The sequence below is a fragment of the Stenella coeruleoalba genome (assembly GCF_951394435.1).
Source record: "Stenella coeruleoalba genome assembly, chromosome: 6".
In the NCBI taxonomy this organism is placed as follows: domain Eukaryota; kingdom Metazoa; phylum Chordata; class Mammalia; order Artiodactyla; family Delphinidae; genus Stenella; species Stenella coeruleoalba.
The window spans coordinates 50,654,310-50,671,702 of NC_137151.1; the positions used below are offsets into that span (position 1 = coordinate 50,654,310).

The 17,393-nt window shown below is 32.8% G+C and overlaps 1 protein-coding gene across 7 annotated transcripts in view; it reads right to left on the bottom strand.

Annotated features, from left to right (window-relative positions):
• PRPF40A (pre-mRNA processing factor 40 homolog A) overlaps positions 1–17,393 on the bottom strand; it is a 59,577-nt gene that overhangs the window by 14,038 nt on the left and 28,146 nt on the right. For all 7 annotated transcript variants that reach the window (XM_079924013.1, XM_079924007.1, XM_079924008.1 and 4 more), the window contains 11 exons: positions 13,070–13,180; positions 11,566–11,686; positions 11,275–11,328; positions 9,661–9,685; positions 8,632–9,003; positions 6,386–6,494; positions 5,827–5,891; positions 5,300–5,464; positions 4,147–4,255; positions 3,135–3,285; positions 2,024–2,157 (listed from right to left, as the gene is read on the bottom strand). In XM_079924013.1, the coding sequence (XP_079780139.1) occupies positions 2,024–2,157; positions 3,135–3,285; positions 4,147–4,255; positions 5,300–5,464; positions 5,827–5,891; positions 6,386–6,494; positions 8,632–9,003; positions 9,661–9,685; positions 11,275–11,328; positions 11,566–11,686; positions 13,070–13,180 (1,416 nt within the window). The remainder of the gene's footprint in view (positions 1–2,023; positions 2,158–3,134; positions 3,286–4,146; positions 4,256–5,299; positions 5,465–5,826; positions 5,892–6,385; positions 6,495–8,631; positions 9,004–9,660; positions 9,686–11,274; positions 11,329–11,565; positions 11,687–13,069; positions 13,181–17,393) is intronic.

The window sequence follows — 17,393 nt, forward strand, 5'->3', positions numbered from 1 at the left end:
TGATTAGGGTATGTTATCCCCATGACCACATTTCAGCTTGGAAGAAGTTGAAATGGTAGTTCTTTTAAAAACCAATGATGTGGGACATCCCTGGTGGTCCAGTGGTTAAGAATCCGCCTGCCAATGCAGGGTACACGGGTTCAAGCCCTGGTCCGGGAAGACTCCACATGCCGCGGAGCAACTAAGCCCGTGCACCACAACTACTGAGCCCACGTGCCACAACTACTGAAGCCCACGCGCCTAGAGCCCGTGCTCCGCGATAAGAGAAGCCACCGCAATAAGAAGCCCGTGCACCGCAACGAAGAGTAGTCCCCACTTGTCGCAACTAGAGAAAGCCTGCACACAGCAACGAAGACCCAATGCAGCCAAAAAATTTAAAAAATTAATTAATTAAAAAATGATGCTGGAGTTCTACTCGTCTCCTTCACATTCAGCTGAAAATTCAGTCACGTTACCACAAGTAGCTATAAACGAGGCTAGAAAACTTAGATTTTAACTAAGGAGCCATGTGCCTAGGAAGGGGAGAACAGATTTTCACGAGGTTGATTATACTCTTCTGCAACCACTTAGCTTTAATATCTCTTATGAAGCTTTTGCAATGGTTTAAAATAAGGAGAACTATAAGGTAAAATATAACAAAAATAAGGAAATCTGGGTCACAGAAAATATAAGAGAAAGTACAATGTCAATACTGAAACTGGAGAACGTGGGTCAGAAATCCTAATATAAAGGCCACAAGCATCTTTTGCTAAGCCTAAAATATGGCTTTTATGTGTCTGGCATCGTTTCTGATTACTATTGATATAACTGGTATTAGCATGTTTTGCTTCAGATATTCAGCTCAGTAATTTTCCTCTGCTACTATACCTCCTTTAAAACGTATATTCAAAACTTAAAAGAGACCTACTGAATCAAATTCTGGGGGTGAGGCTCAACAGTCCCTGGTTTTAACAATACTCCGAATGATCCTTTGGGAAACCACTAAGAGGAAACCACAGAGAGTAGTAAATGTTACGTTTTTATGGAATGAAGACTGCAATAATGCTATTGGCTATGGCATTTAAGATGATTAATGATCTTTGGCACCATGGGGAGTTTTCTAAAAGCCCTCTAAGTGATTCTGATACATGCTAAGTTTTGAGAACCACTGCCTTAGGAGATGACAATGTGCTCTACCCTAAACCAAAACAACTGTTCTTTCAAGAAATAAAACCTCTTATTTAAGTCACTGTAACTTAGCACTTACCCTAATACAGTGTTTAATGAAAGAGACCCAGTAATTAAAACACAGCATAGATTCAAAGTCTGGCTCCACTACTCAGTAGCTGAATTTGGGCAAGTCACTTCATCTCTCTAAGCCCATTTCCTTACCTATATAAATGGACATAACAAAAATAGTACCTACTATCATAAAATAAGGCTATCATAAAAAGAGGTTATAAATTTTAAATGCACAGCAATAAGCAATAATGCTAACTGCTATTATAATTATTATTGAAATGGAAATTTGGTGAAATATAAAATGCAAAAATTCATTGCTCTGTGATAGGCTCCATTACTGAGAGACTAAAAGTGATACTTGGAGGTCAAAATAAGCCACTGGCCTATATAAAGAACATGTAATTTTAGCTCCTCTGTATAGTGTTTAAAAATTATGGCCCATCCTCAAAACCATTCTCTAGAACCTAAAAATCAATTAGTACTAATAACTCATCACACATTTTATTTTCAGTCCCCCCTCATGATATCTATTCCTCTTTCCCAAGTGAAACCTTATCTATCAGTGCTCACTTTATATACCAAATCTGCTATAGCCTTCCATGTTCCCCTAGCCTGAAATAGCTACTCTCCTTAAGTGGATTCATAACTAAATATAGAACTTAAGAGTTAAATTTGTATGGATCCTCTGCAAAAGCCCAAGTTAATGATCTGAGATCAAGATTCTCAAAATTGTTTACATCACTATTACAGGTCTTTAACCATATTATACAATTAAGCTAGAAAACAGAGCTTTTAAAATTACCTGAAAAGATTCTCTGTTTTTACGCTGTCGTCGCCTTTCCCGAAGCAAACTCTTCTGTTTTTCTTCTTCTTCTTCCTTTTCTAAAGCCCGAATGTGTTCTTCAAAGCAAATTAACGCATCTTCTTTATCCATGTCTAGAATTTTTTTCAGTTAAAAAAAATTAAAACGTCAAATATCAGTAAAGAAAGCAGTTTACTTATTTGCATTAACTCCCTACAAAGTTCAAATTCGTTTTACCAAAATATTTATATTTAAACTCAAATATGACTTCTAATTATCTAAATAGGAAGTGTTCAAGGAAAATTTATTTATAACTTTTTTTTTTTTTTTGGGCCACGGTGTGCGGCTTGTGGGATCTCAGTTCCCCGATCCAGGGATCAAACCTGTTGCGCCCCCTGCAGTGGAAGTGCGGAGTCCTAACCACTGGACCGCCAGGGAATTCCCATATGAAAAATTTCAAAAAGACCTCATTAAATCATAGCCCCCGAATCCGAGGATGAAACAGAGAAAACACATATGACACAAGTAATAAAACGAAAATAAAACTGCTGTGATAAATTTGTCAGCAATATCAGAATTACCCAAGGAGTTTTTCAAAGTACAGAATTCTAGGCCCTCCCTCAAACTTACTGAAGTATGGTATTCAAAAGGATAATCAAGAAAGCTGTAATTTAAAAAGCAACTAGGTAGATCAGAAAAAGACAGAACTTGGGGAAGCTTACTGTAAAGTAATGCTAATCCATTTTTTGCCTTTTGCAAGCAAATCTCTAAAGTCATTACCTCGAGAGGACAGCATGAGTAAAATGTGGTTATTAATTTGGTTCCCACTAAGTCACATATAAATGGCAAGGGACAATTTCAGGCTTTACCTAATAAACATTTGAAGAATACCTGATAAAGCTAACTTCAGATTTTGGGGGAAATATTTTGTCCTGAATCACAAAACTCAATTAGAAAGAAATATCCTATTTGGAAACAAACAAAACAGCTTTTCAGGGATGGACAAACAATTATGTAAAATTCAGTTAGTGATTGCATAAAAAAAGTGACCATTCTTCGCTGCTGGACAACTTTTAAAAAACTGTTCCTTCCACTTAGTCATCATTCTTACTCTGTAATTCTTCATCTTCTGCAAAAGTTGGATTATCCATCAGATACTGCTGGGCTTCAGACCAAGTAGTAGAGTATGTCACGTTAGCCATGTTGTCAAGTATGTTTTTTAAGGCTTCCCAATTTCTCTTTCGCAACTGCTTTGCTTGTTCCTAAATCAAAAATATGAATATATGTTTTGAATTTCAAATAAAGTATGACATATAAACTGTAATTAGTGAAGGTTTCTTCACATTCTAACTGATGTCCAAATTTCAAATGTTACCCATTTACTTTAAATATCAACACTCTTTACCTTTCCAGTGCTCCTGCCTAACTGCTTGGCTCTTAACTTCAAAATTTTTTTTTAACCTCTCGTCTAAAGCTGGAATCCCACCTCCCTCACCCCCTTGCAAAATCTCTCCTCCCACAACTATGCATTGTAGACACTGTCCAAACGAAAGTTACAAATCACACAACAGGTAAATGATAATGTGTTCAACCACTTTCAGCTATGTTCAAATTTTTGTCAATACTACTTACATTTCTGTAAGTCTCTTGGAAGATTGGACAGCATACAACTTAGTGCATAACAAAACAGAAATGAGCAAAACTAAATGTATTTGTAGCATAGTATTTTAGTGTTTTAAAACACTATCCTACAAATACATTTTAATGGTAATAATTACACATTACTGCTGTTCTTGTAAAATAATCATAAATAAATGCCTTATAAGCAAAAACACTGAGCATTTTTTCAAACCAACAAGCTAAAAATAAGTATTTTTCAAAGTGGGCATAAGACAGTCAATTAATGACAACCTAAGTATCAGCTGCACAAATCTCTACCTACTATGTTCACATCAGTACTTATTATTATAGGAGCTATTTTTAAATGTAACTTCTAATAAATAGATCTGTTGCACCATATAAACTAAATAAACCAACAAAAATGAACATGTTATAAAGTAACTCCTAAACAGGATGAAGAAAATCTTGTTTTATCAATAAACACCAGTAAGAGTGAATAATACCTTTTCTTTTTTTGAAAGAAAGAATAAAACATCTTCATAGATTTCAAGACGATCACGTTCTGATATTGCATTCCAGACTTCCATCTCTCCAAACATTTGCTCTGCTTTTCTGTTTGTTAAAAAGATTAAATGTTACTCTATACTATACCATAAAAATTTTAAACCATTTTAATTTTATTCTAAATTTAATACCACCAAATGAACACTCTTTTCCACTCTTAAGTTCATGATTGTATTATAAAAGAAAACTTTTGTATAAATTTTGTTGATTTTGTTTCAAATAAACAAGATGTGGTTTTACTGGTTCAAAAAAAAAAAGAAAACTTTTGGATAATTAAGAAAAAGAACAAAACAGCTTAGGCCTTGTTTTCTCCTTTAGAGATAGAGGAGATAATTCCAATTGAGCAATGTTTTGTAGTTAAGACTACCTGTACTTCTCAGGGTAGCGACAAACTGCCCATGGAACTAAATTACAGACTTCAATAACTGTAAGAAATTTAGTTAACAGATAAAATAGGACTATTGAAAGAAATGGAAGAGTTCTTCACTAAGGCTTTTCTGGAAAAGTGAGGAAAATAAGAAAACACATAGGGAAAATGAACGTAACAGCTTATTGCAAAGATGTTAATAATGAATTACAATTTTAAATAACAAAGCACTCCAAAAAGAAGAATGCTATATAAATGTAAATTTTCAAAAATGCTATATACATAATGAAAATAGCCTATTTCTATTCCACAAATACAAAAAAATCTGAATTCTTTTTTTTTTTTTAACATCTGTTTTGGAGTATAATTGCTTTACAATGATGTATTAGTTTCTGCTGTAAAACAAAGTGAGTCAGCTATACATAAACATATATTCCCCTATCTCTCCCCCAACTTGCATCTTGAATTCTTATATTAAGGAGAAAGGAGTCAAGCTTTCATTATGAAATAAAGTCTTTCTCCCTTTTTTATTGCAGTCCCTAATTAAAAACTCAGTAAGTCTATGAATTCCACATTTAACTACTGATTTATCTTTTACCTTATGAAACTGTCACATTCACAATCATTTAGCTTTAATGAACATCTGAATCAGTTACTGCACTTGGTAAAAAGTCTGACACAGAAACAGTACAGTAAACATATACCATGATCAGTAAAAATCTTACTTGTATCTAGTTGTAGAAGTCATTTTTTCATGATTTTCAAGAAAACGCTGAAAGGATTCCTTAGCCTCTTTGTATTTGGATCTTGCTTCTTCTTTTTCTTCTTTCTCTGTCTGGACTTTATAAGCATTAAAGGCCTGCTTTTTTTCACTCAACTTTGCTAAAGCACTAAATAGAAAAATATCATATAAGAGTAAATGAACGTAAGATGATCAAGTGTTAGTGCTTTGAAAAAACAATAAATTTCATTCACAAATTAAGAAAATGTCAGTAAGTTATTAAAGATAGCAAATAATTACAGAAAATAATTTCTACTTTAAAAATAATTCTAACATCTATAGCAGGGTGCCCAGACTATATGACAAGCCTTTTAACTTTTTTGGTTCTTATCAGACATAAAGCAACTCAATTATTGGTATCCAAAATAACAGAAGACCATGGAGTGAAAAGTTGTATTATTTTACATAATTTAAATTTTCTAGGCTTAGTTTGCTCAAGGTGGAAAGTAAATTAAAAAAACAAACTGTTACCTGTATCGTGGATCATTAATGATCATTTTCATAGCTTGCTCCCATGAAGCATTAGATGGTACCCGCTGAAAATCATTTAATGAAAAGTTAAAATTTCACACAAATATAGTAAGTCATACAACAGGGAACAAAGTATAATACTCACTGCAAACATCAATCACTTCCCTTTGCAGGAGTTTGAAAAAAGGTCTAAAAAATAATTCATTGAAGCAAGCAAATCTGTGTAATGTATCTATAGACTAAAAAGAACAACTGAAATTTAAACAGACCATGAATACTTCTTTCTCAGACTATTGATTAGAAGACAGAACAATTTTTATGAATAAAAAACCTTATATTAAATACTGAGGTGGAATGTGCTGTGTAGTACCTTACACATTCTTTTTGGTTGAAAGTCAGTTTCTCAAAGTTAAAAAGAGAAAAAAGACAACTTTAGCTCATTTTCAGTCACAGCCATTTATAAGATTAGTATTTTTAATAAAAGCATCAAGGTACAAACTGCACTGAAGGATAATTTCATTTATTAGATACTTAAAATAAAAATCTCTATTATAAATACCTTTTCCTTCAATAATTCTTTAAATGCTTGCTTTGCTTCCTCCTTTGTATTCCAAGTATATGTTTTTTTTGCTGGTTGGCTTTCTTCCTCCTCCTTTTTGGGAGTAAAACTAGAGAGAAATTTATACACTGTATTTACAATTTAAATAAACACTTGCTTCATTTAGGAAAATAATATTTTATTATTATTTGTTTGCTGTTGAGTTTAGAATAAAGTCTCCATGAGACACATTTAATGCAACATAAAGAAATAAAAGTACTATATAGTTTTTTCCTCTAACATTTGGTTATTAAGACCTTGTACAAAGGCTAAAATAAACATTTATACTACAACACTAGTTTCACTAGCCCACAAGTTAATACTTTCAAATGGCTTATAAAACTTATTCAGCGTCCTCATTTTAGTGTCTTAATAATAGGATTTGGACAAGTGTGCATAAAATATAAAAAAGATGTAGAGATCAATCTAAATCGGGATTGGCAAACTACAACCCATGGGTCAAATCCATCCTGCTGCCAATTTCTGTAAATACAGCTTTACTGGAACATGGCCCTGCTCAAGAGTTTGCATACTGATTATGGCTGACTGCGTACTACCACAGCAGAATTGAGTCATTGTGACAGACTGTATCACCAACAAAACCAAAAGTATTTACTCTTTGAAGGTTTATGAAAAAGTCTGCTAACACTGATCTCAAACAGAAAGAATTACCCAAGAATTGTCAACTGTACTTGTTTGAGGGATCTTTATGAAAAAGTTGTATAATCTTAACATTTCTTCCTTTATAGAAGAGAATGCAGGAAAAGACAAATCAAAAAACAAACCCCACCCCCCACCTTTAAGTTGAATGCATATTCTGGAATACATACTAATAAAAAATACAATTAATTCATACCCTCTGAATCAAGTAACCTTACTTTGGAGTATTTATTTAAAATCATCAAAAATACTGTAAAGAGCACAGCCAAAAGTTACGAGCTGTAAATGATCTACGTTCAAAGTAATTAAAATCAAGTTCATTATACTGACTCAAGTACTATAATAAGGAAACAAAAAAGGAAGCAGAAAACAGTTGTTTGTTAAAAATGTGAAAAACAAATTATTGTGAAAAAATACAATAGGTATGAAAAGATGTAAAACAATATTATTCTAGAAGGGCTAAATGTCTATCAGTAGGAGAATACTGAAATTAATGTATATATAAATAATATCATGTTGAATATTAATTATATAAATAATAATAATCAACACGATAGGATTGGATCTCTACTGATGTAGACATCTCTGATATATTTTTAAAATTTAAAATATGCATGTATTTTAAATGCACAAAAAAGGAAGAAGGATATAATTAAAATGTTAACTCACTCTTTTATGCCTTCAAATATACTATATAGATATCTTTTTAAACTTCTAAAACATCAGAAAAAATTATAAAGCTATTTTCATACTTTGGAAAATGAACATTAAAATTAATCAAAAAAGTTTATAAAAGGGGGTAGGAAGATGAAATCAATATACTTAAATATTAAGATGGGTGATCATGTTTGGATCTTGACATCATGATTTTTTAATATTTTTTAATGTATGTGGATATCTTTAAAATCAAGAAGCACAGCTCAAGGTTACTTTTTATAGCTATAAAAAGCACAGCCATATGAAATATTACTAGATCATAGGGTACATACAAACTGTAAACTTAGAGATACAGCTATTTGGCCTTATTAAAAAGTTGTACCAATTTAACCTCACTAACAGTTTTCCTGTACACTGTTAAGTGTTATCTTGATTTTTGTCTACTTGATTTTTGCTTGTTTGTTCAATACTGAACTGCAGCAACTTCCCTGCAGTGCTGTAGTAAGCCATATTTCAGAATGAAATAGAAAGAAAATCAATAATTCTGATCCTGTCTTTACTTAAAATTTTATTCTATTAATCATGGGATTTTTGCATTGATTTTGATTTAAAATACTGCATTTTGATTAGTAAGTTTTTGGCACCCCTTCAAATTTGTCTCTTACCCTATCACCAGCTCTGCTTCCTAAACTTGTGTGGATTAGTTTTGCAACAGTTTGAAAGCATGACCCCACAAAACTCAATCTCAAAAATTATCCATTATCTAAAGGCTTATGTTTTGATTCTCAAAAAACTTTTATTAAACATTTAATGGCCACTGACTAGATCAGCAATTTCTTATATTAATGAAGTCTGGTACTGATTTGCAGAAAACAAGTTACTAAACTTACTCAGCTACAGTTTCCTGCTTAGATGTTTCTTCTCCAGTATTACTAGACACTTCAACACTTTGATCCTGAACAGCAGGGGTACTAGTAAGTTGTGCTTGTTCTTCAGTCGAAATTGTTACTGTATTTTCATTATCTACAACAGTAGCAACAATCGAAGTAACCTCAGGCTCAGGAACAACTGGAACAGTTCCACCCACAGTACTAGAAGCAGAGGTGGAAGCACTTGCATTGGCTGCAGCAGCAGCTGCTGCTGCTGCAGCTGCTGCAGCAACAACAGCAGCTGCTGCTTCTGCAGCAGCCATGGTGCTCATTGTGGTTGGAATTTCTGTTGTAGGAACTGGGGCTGTTGATGTGGTGCACTCTTCTTGTTTACTATGTATTTGAAAAAGAGAAAGCTAGTCAGTTCATTATGAATAATCGCAAAGCCAAATAAAGTTAGTTTTAAATTATCATAAAATCAAATGAATAAGAGAAACTACTAAAAGGGAAAAACGGCAGTGCTGCCAAACTATTAAGCCATTCAAAAAGATTAAAACCACAGTATGAAACTGAATTACTTTGATTTAATTCAGCAAACATTCGTGATAATGTATGATAGGCACTCATGCAACAATCTGCATTTCCCAAAGTCCAATAACTGTTTTCATTTACAAAATGTCCTATCAGATTGTATTATGCCATAAAATTTGACCTATATCATTAATTTCATTTCACCCATTAAAAGGAAAACCTGAGTAAAGGAAGGGAGATAATACTGATACAATACTTCATCCGTTCCCAAATTAATTCAAATCAAATTTTGGACTTTTCTGTAACAGTTTTTGTTAAGGATGCTGTCCAAATTCTAATAACTGTCTAGGAAAGCATCAAGTGTGTATCTTGAGTAAATATCTCTTTCCCTACCCCAAATCCTCTGAAGACATCAAACTATCAGGCCTACCATGCTAAATACTATTTATACAGCTAAAACAAAGATGTTATAGGAGATACTAAATTTGTAAATATGTACTGATGTCCAAAACTGCTTACCTGCTTTCTTCAGCTTTGATCATTGCTATTAAAGAGAAAAAAAGAACAGTTACGTACTACATAGCTTTTAAATACAATCAATGAAAACAGACTTTAAAAGGAGATAAAAGTTCTATACAGTAAGATTTACCACCCTTTAAAAAAAAAATCACTACATTTATAGAGCAAAGGTTCTGTAAATTCCAGGGCAGCAATTAAAGAATAAAAACAAACTTTAAATAACAGCAAGTTTTAGGAAAGCTTCTTCCCACAATGCTACTTTCTCAAAGGCTGTTGGCTACTGCAAAAACTCCCTGAAAGTATCTGCATAATTCTGGAATAAAATAGTTACTTTCCCCAGGGATAAAACTACTTGTTTTTTGTTTTTTTTAAAGATACTAAATTCAAAATGGGGTCGAATGTATGTTATGAAATTCCAGCACATATATACTAGCATTGACAGGTAGATAGATAGTTATGCACACCAACTATTTGTAATAGGGTTATATCAGAAATGAGCTTGATATTTCTTACATGAATGAACTCAGAATCTACCTATCTACAATATTATTATTAGCCAATGCTAGTATAGAAGTATAAATTGAGCTTTAAAGATCTGTACTCAATATTTCAGCTTTCATTCTAGTTAAAGTAAATTTTCCTTTACGGGTAACAAAGATATCTCATTTATTCAGCATTATTAGGGAATGAGGTGCTCCATGTAAATGATAATATAAGCTTAACTCTATGAAAGTATTTTTAAAACTTATCCCCTTTTAAAGGAAATCTGTTTAGTATGGCTGACAAAACATACTAAAGGGGTTATCATTACGAATTAACAAATATTTCGGATAATGACCATCCAAGCTAATGAGATGACACAGGGAAAAGGTAAATAGACGTAAGACCACAGTGCCTTTAAGAAATTTTTATTCTCACTTTCCTGTCAGAAGTTGTTATACGTTGCAGACTATTTTATTAGCCCCATTCTCCTATAATCTGTTGCTTCTAAGCCAATAGTTTATGACACCAGATTCTATTAGAAGAGTAAAAGAACTAAATTCTCAATTCCTACTCTGAATCTCTGCTATTTTAAGCCCTAGGTTTTATATTACGTAGTATTTCTAGATTCTCAGGGATATTCTGAATAGTTGAGGATGTTGGAAAATTCTCCTTTTGTAAGTGAGGCATAGTATTCTATTTACTTTAATTCTCCCATAATAAACATAAAGGCTATTCTGCAGTGTTGTGCTAAAATAAAATCAGCATTAAATGTAGAGTCTTACACTATATTAACAAAATTTTAAATGATAAGAGTTCAAGGTTCTCTGCTATCTGCTGAGTTGTCACATATTCCATGTGTGCACCAACACTCATAGCTGTCTTTAGAAATATCGTATATGATGTTTTTGTTCAATTTTCCAATAGTAAATGATGTTTTTTGTTTAAAAAAGAAAGTAAAAAGTACAATGTTAAAAGCTACAAGCTCATTTATAATATAACCCTTAAATGAAAGGAATTCTTTGAATTAGGGATTTCTCACTGCAGATTTATCCAATTATGGTTAGTGAACATTCGTGACATACTCTTAAAATGTTAAATAATGACAGAAAATGAATTATCAAAGCAGCTCACCATGCAGGTTTGATTTTGTAATAAGACTTCCAGCAACAATGGTATTCTGGTATCCTAGTTTCAGTGGAATCAAATCAAATAAAAATCTATTTAAAATCTATAGAACCGAGTTCTAGAGCAACAAGAAAATAAGAGCCCATAAAACTGTTACACCATTTAAAACGTTCTAATCACTTAATTAAAAAATATAAGGCCTTTGTTTGAACAATCCTATTTATGAAGGACTGTTCCAATGTGAATGACATATATACATAAAAAAGTAACATTAAAAATTATCTTTCCCTGTTTTACCTTCAAGATCTTCAAGTTCTTTAGGTTTCGCCCAGCGGGATTCTTTCGTTTGAGAATTGTAATAGTAAGGCTTTCCAGAGTCAGATTTGTACTCCTTCCAAGGGCATTTAGATAAAAGTTGCTAAAGCAAAATAAAAACCTTCAGTTAACAGTAATATACTTAGCATCTTTCATCATTTACATCACTGTTTTTACTACATACTATCAACCCATACAATTCTAAAGCTTGCGAGATGGTGATAATATAAGCTACCAACTATAGGACACTTACTAACTAATGTTATTTGAATACATTATGTTTGTCTAAGGTAATGTACCTATTAAGGGGCAAAGACAAGATTCAAAACCAGGTCTATCTGAATTTCAAACCCTATGTGCTCTTGCCATTTACATCCCACCATAGGTAAAAATTACCATCCATATTTCACAAACAGGCTTCTTAAATACTAATACAAGTAGGAAAAACATAAAATTTGGGAGAAACCAAAGTCTGATCTGGTTATGCTTAGATTTCAGTTTCACAAACAATTTATTACAAACCTATGTGAACTACCTTATGTAAGGAAGCATTGTTATGTATGATATACTTAAAACCTAATATACAGAACCTGTTAGGGTGGAATGAGAATGCTACTGAAAACTCAAATTTAATCAGTGTCTTGGGCAAATATCTATGTCAGTATTGGGATAAATAAAAAATTTTATCATCTGCCAACTTCCCCTCCCAAGTACTGCTGTTCTATAATTAGTGTGGTGGCCTGGAAAATATTTTTACCTCCTCAAATTCTTAATTAAGAGAAGGAAAAAAAGAATATGCTGCCTACTAGGAAAAACTTCAAGTATAGCTTTGAAATGCCAGATCAGCTCTTACTTAGGACTCCAGACTTCCTAATTAAACCACAGGTAATATTGCTTAGTTTATTCCTTCAATCTTATTTTCATATCCGTATATTTTGAATGGTAAAATTTACAACATAAAATTAAATATACATACTTTGGGGGGGGGGATATTTTCCAAAGAGACAATTTCCCATTCTAAAAGATGGAAGTATTTGTATTTGTAATTTAACTTCATCTCCATTATCCTAGCCCCACTGGAAAAATGTAAGAGCCCAGTAGATGATATCTGAAATCACTCAGGTTTGCTATAAAGAGGAAAACAAATAAAGGGCAAGCAGAGAGAGAGTACTTTTTTTCTTCCAATTTATTCTTTAAAGACCTTTCTTAAATTGATACCACCTGACAAAGGTTCCTGAGCAGGGGCAAATATCAGTAAACAAAACTGGTCTGCCTATAGAAGGGAATGAATTTTATTTGTCTTTTTGCTGATTGGTGTGACTGTATAAACCCTTTTCTCCTCTGAATGCCTTTGTACCATCCTTTTCTGATATAAGCAATACTATTCTTTGGAAAGCCAAATACCCACCAAAATCCTAAAAAAAAAAAAAAAAAAAAAAAAGACCCAATCTATTTAATCTCTAAATTCCAGTCCTCAAACTTTTACCTCAGCAGGAGTTTTAAGATCATCTGGTTTCTCCCAAGTAGACTGTTTGGTTTCAGTATTATAGTAGTAGGTCCTTCCATCAGGTGATTTATGTTCAGTCCACATTGATTTCTAAAGAAAAATAATTATAAAAAGATTTAAATTATTTAACAGTGCCACTGTAAATAAATACCAGTATCATTAGTTTCAAAGCAATATATGAAGAAATTAAAAGTATAAAATGGGCATACTTTTGACAGTTATTTAGAATAATTGATCAATGCAAGCAGAGAGGTAACTGAAAATAGAATATCTAACCCAAAGAATATTTACATCAAGTTGGACAAAGTTCTAAATTGACATGCCATAAAGATGCAGGCATCAAAATCAGAAAGGATGCCTTTGTATGACAATCAGAACTTAATAATCAACAAGATGAAATTTAACAGGGATAAAATGTGAATACAAATGCCTCAACACAAGATGAGTAAGATAAAGTTTTACATGAAACTAGTTTGATACAGAATATAAATCCACTAATGGGGTCCAAAAGAACTACTAAGAAACTACTAAAAGTTATTAGTAAGACCTCAAGTATCAACAGACATGATAGCTCAAATAAAGGTTGCGTAAGGGGCTTCCCTGGTGGTCCAGTGGTAAAGAATCCGCCTTCCAATGCAGGGGACACAGGTTCTATCTTTGGTCGGGGAACTAAGATCCCACATGCTGCAGGGCAACTAAGCCCGCAGGCCGCAACTAAAGAGCCTACATGCTGCAAACTACAGAGCCCACACGCTCTGGAGCCTGCACGGCACAACTAGAGAGAGGCCCGCGCACTGGAACTAGAGAGAAGCCCACGCGCCACAACGAAGACCTGACACAGTCAAAAAAATAAAGAAAATAAATAAATAAAAGGTTGGTTAAGAGTTTTATAAGGTCACCATATATACACATGTGCACAAACACAAAATAATAATAATAATAAAAGGGGCTGGGAGGAACCTTTGAGAGATGATAGATGTCTATGGTCTTGGTGATAGTTTCATGGATGTGTATTTATTCCCCAAATCATCCAGTCATACACATTTAATATGTATAGCTTTTCATATGTCAATCATACCTTAATAAAGTGGTTTTTAAAAAGCAGTTTTACAAAGAATCATGAATGAATGAATTACTGGATGAGATCAAAGGTACTAAGCCCAATTCTGGGCACCAGATTTTTCAGACTAAAGTATGCTCAAAAAAGGGTTATAAAAATGATCTATACCAAATTTCTTCAAATCTGAAACAAAAGATTGTTGTACATTCCTCTAAGGAAGAAAAGGTAAAGTCACTGTCAAACCATCACATTTTTTATCACTCAGATTTATGTTAAACGTTTTGAAAGGACTTATTCTTACTTATTAGACTTAGGTTTTATCTCCTATCACTCCTGTGAATACATAAAAAGGAAAATAGGCAAATAAAATAATTAATCTATTCCTTAAACTTTACACTCAGACCCCTTATTGTATCCAAGGTGCTAATGTCCATTATATTTCCACACAATACCATCCATCCCCTGTTGCATACCAAGAATCCTACTAATAATGCAGCATTTCTGAAAAGCAAAACGAAACAAGCCATAAAATAACTGAAAACCACTGCTACTGGTTCTTAACTTTCTCCTTACCTATTTAAAACTGGCTTACCTTTCTTCCCTCCTTATCAACTTTACTGAGTAATGGAGCAGATCTACTTTTGATTTCTGCTTTGGGAATGTGGCTAAACACATGTGATTCATTGCTTTTCCTACTCTCTCACATAATCATTTTATTCCTAGCTGATAAAAGAGTGTTGTGCCATTATTTCTAGGATTTTCTTGCAAACCACGGACATTCAGTCTTCTGATGTTGGCACTTTTACTGTTCAGTCATGCACAACTAGGTGATAAGTGCTGCCTGGAGAACGAAGATCATAGGACATCATGGATGATAGAATGCATTCCAATTTCAGATGTGTTAAATGTTGAAATATGCTAATTGAAAACTGTATAAGGAATATTTGCAAATTGTGGGGATGGAGAACAAGAAAAGACGACCTAAGGAGGACATAAATCAATGTAATTTTAACAAAAGTAGATGAGGTAAGATGATTATTTTCTGTAATTTCTGAGAAAAGAACTAGAGTTAAGTGAAGAAATTACAGACCGCCATTAGAATTCACAGAAAAGAACTTAACCAAATTTGGGTTGTTTAATACAAAACGGCCCTTGCTATAGAGATTTGTTAAGTCCATTCTGTAAAGAGTCTGACACGACCACTTACAGAACCTTACAGATTTCTGAATGATATACCAGGATGATTAGATAATTCCAAAGGTGTATTTAAATTCCTTAACTTGTTCTAGTACCTCTGCAGAATATGACAACTATAATCTCTCTGGAGCAAACATTAAATAACTGCTGAAAAATATTTAGCTTGCTGTTATTCACCTATTTTAACATCCTATAATGAAAAAGTGGTGCAATAAGAGACATATATGGAAGCTTCTTCAATTGTATGCATAATGCTTTATTTCATAAATTAAGTGATATTAAGAGAGATAAAAAGGTCTGTATTTCTTATTAAAATAAAAATGAACTCAGTACCAACTCAGGATTGCACTAAGAAGAAATCTATTAAGTTCCAAAATTATATTTAAGCTTCCCAAGTCACATTTGCTAAAGGCATCAAGGAAAGAGGAAGTTCACCAGAAATAAACATATGAGATAATGGAATGAAAAAGAAAGGGACTATGTACACTTGACCAAACATGAGAAGAGAAGTATACAAACTAGTAAAACAAATAGTAAGCAATTTAGTATTCACTATCTATTACTTTATTTGAATTTTACAACTGTGCTACAAAGCAGGTAAGACCATTATCCGCATTTTACAAATTAAAAAATCAAGGCTTAGGAGGGTTAACAACTTGCTCATAATGATTCAGGAAATAAATGATAAAACTAGAACAGTTCAGTAATTTCTGCCTTAAAAAAAACACATTTTACCCACCGTGAAATACTGTTTCAAGCTTGTATTCAGGGACAGTCTAATTATCAATAAGAACAGATGAATTCTGGCCAACTACTAAGTATTAAGCCCTGTACTAATTGCTTTGCATCAATTATCAGTTAATTCTTTTAATAACCCTATGAGACAGGTACCATTTATTATCCCTACTTTATAGAAGAGAAAATGGAGCACAAGAAAGTAAAGTAATATGACCATGGTAACATAGCTAGCTTAAGTTCATTACAACATTGTCCTAGCCCAAACTAAGGTCCTACTATGGATCAAGGCTCCAACTGTTTGCATCAACAGAAATGAAATCATTTCAGACAGGAATATAAATTCTGTACAAATGTCTTAAGCAATAATCAAATTCACTTATAAAAGTCAAGTTTGCAGTGGAAAAAGTAATTTATCTGATAAATTTTTCGCTCTTTTTCCTTAGAAATATCTGATCTGCAACTTAAAGTAAAATTATAAAATGTCTTGCTTCTGGCCAAAACTAATAATTAATATTTTAAAAGAAAAATTTAAAAACAAATGTATCTGAATGTTGAGTGTAAGATGAAGAGTGGCATAAAGAATATATCAACAACTAACAACTGGAGAGTTATCTTCATAGTATAAAATATGACCTATGCAAGTAGTTACTAAGTACTGATAGTCATATTAGCATAGTCTATTAATAAGACTCATTTTCCTACAAAATTACTATTTTTTTTTTAAACATAAGACCTCTCTAGAGCAATAAGCAAATGCTACCTATCAAAGACTTAGACTGCCTTTGCAAAACTGGGAAAAACCTAACAAAGACCTAAATGTATATTCTAAATGAGCTAAAGCCAGGACACTACTTTTAACCTTAAGGTTAGTTTCTTTGGGGCACTGCAGGAGTTATTAAGATATTCATTGCTTTGGAGCCTTAGTATTACTCTGCACTTTCATCACAGATGACACCATTCCCAAAACTATTTTCTTACTGACACACTTATTGTAATAATAAAAAACTGATGACACAAATGGCAGTCCTGGACAATCAACGGAAAGTAAACATTTTTACAAACGATAAACTGGGAGTATATATTTACAAAACAAGGGATTAAAAAAATCATTGCCCTTAACATACACAACTCTGTTACCATCAATAAGAAAAGACATTCTAATGGAAATATAAACATGGCCACTAACAGAACTCAATACAGATAACATAATTGGATGTTCAACTTCATTAGTAAATGAAGAAAGTGCACATTAAAATGAAACGTTCTGCTCATCAGATGAATGACAAAGAGCAGCTGTAAGCAATGTTA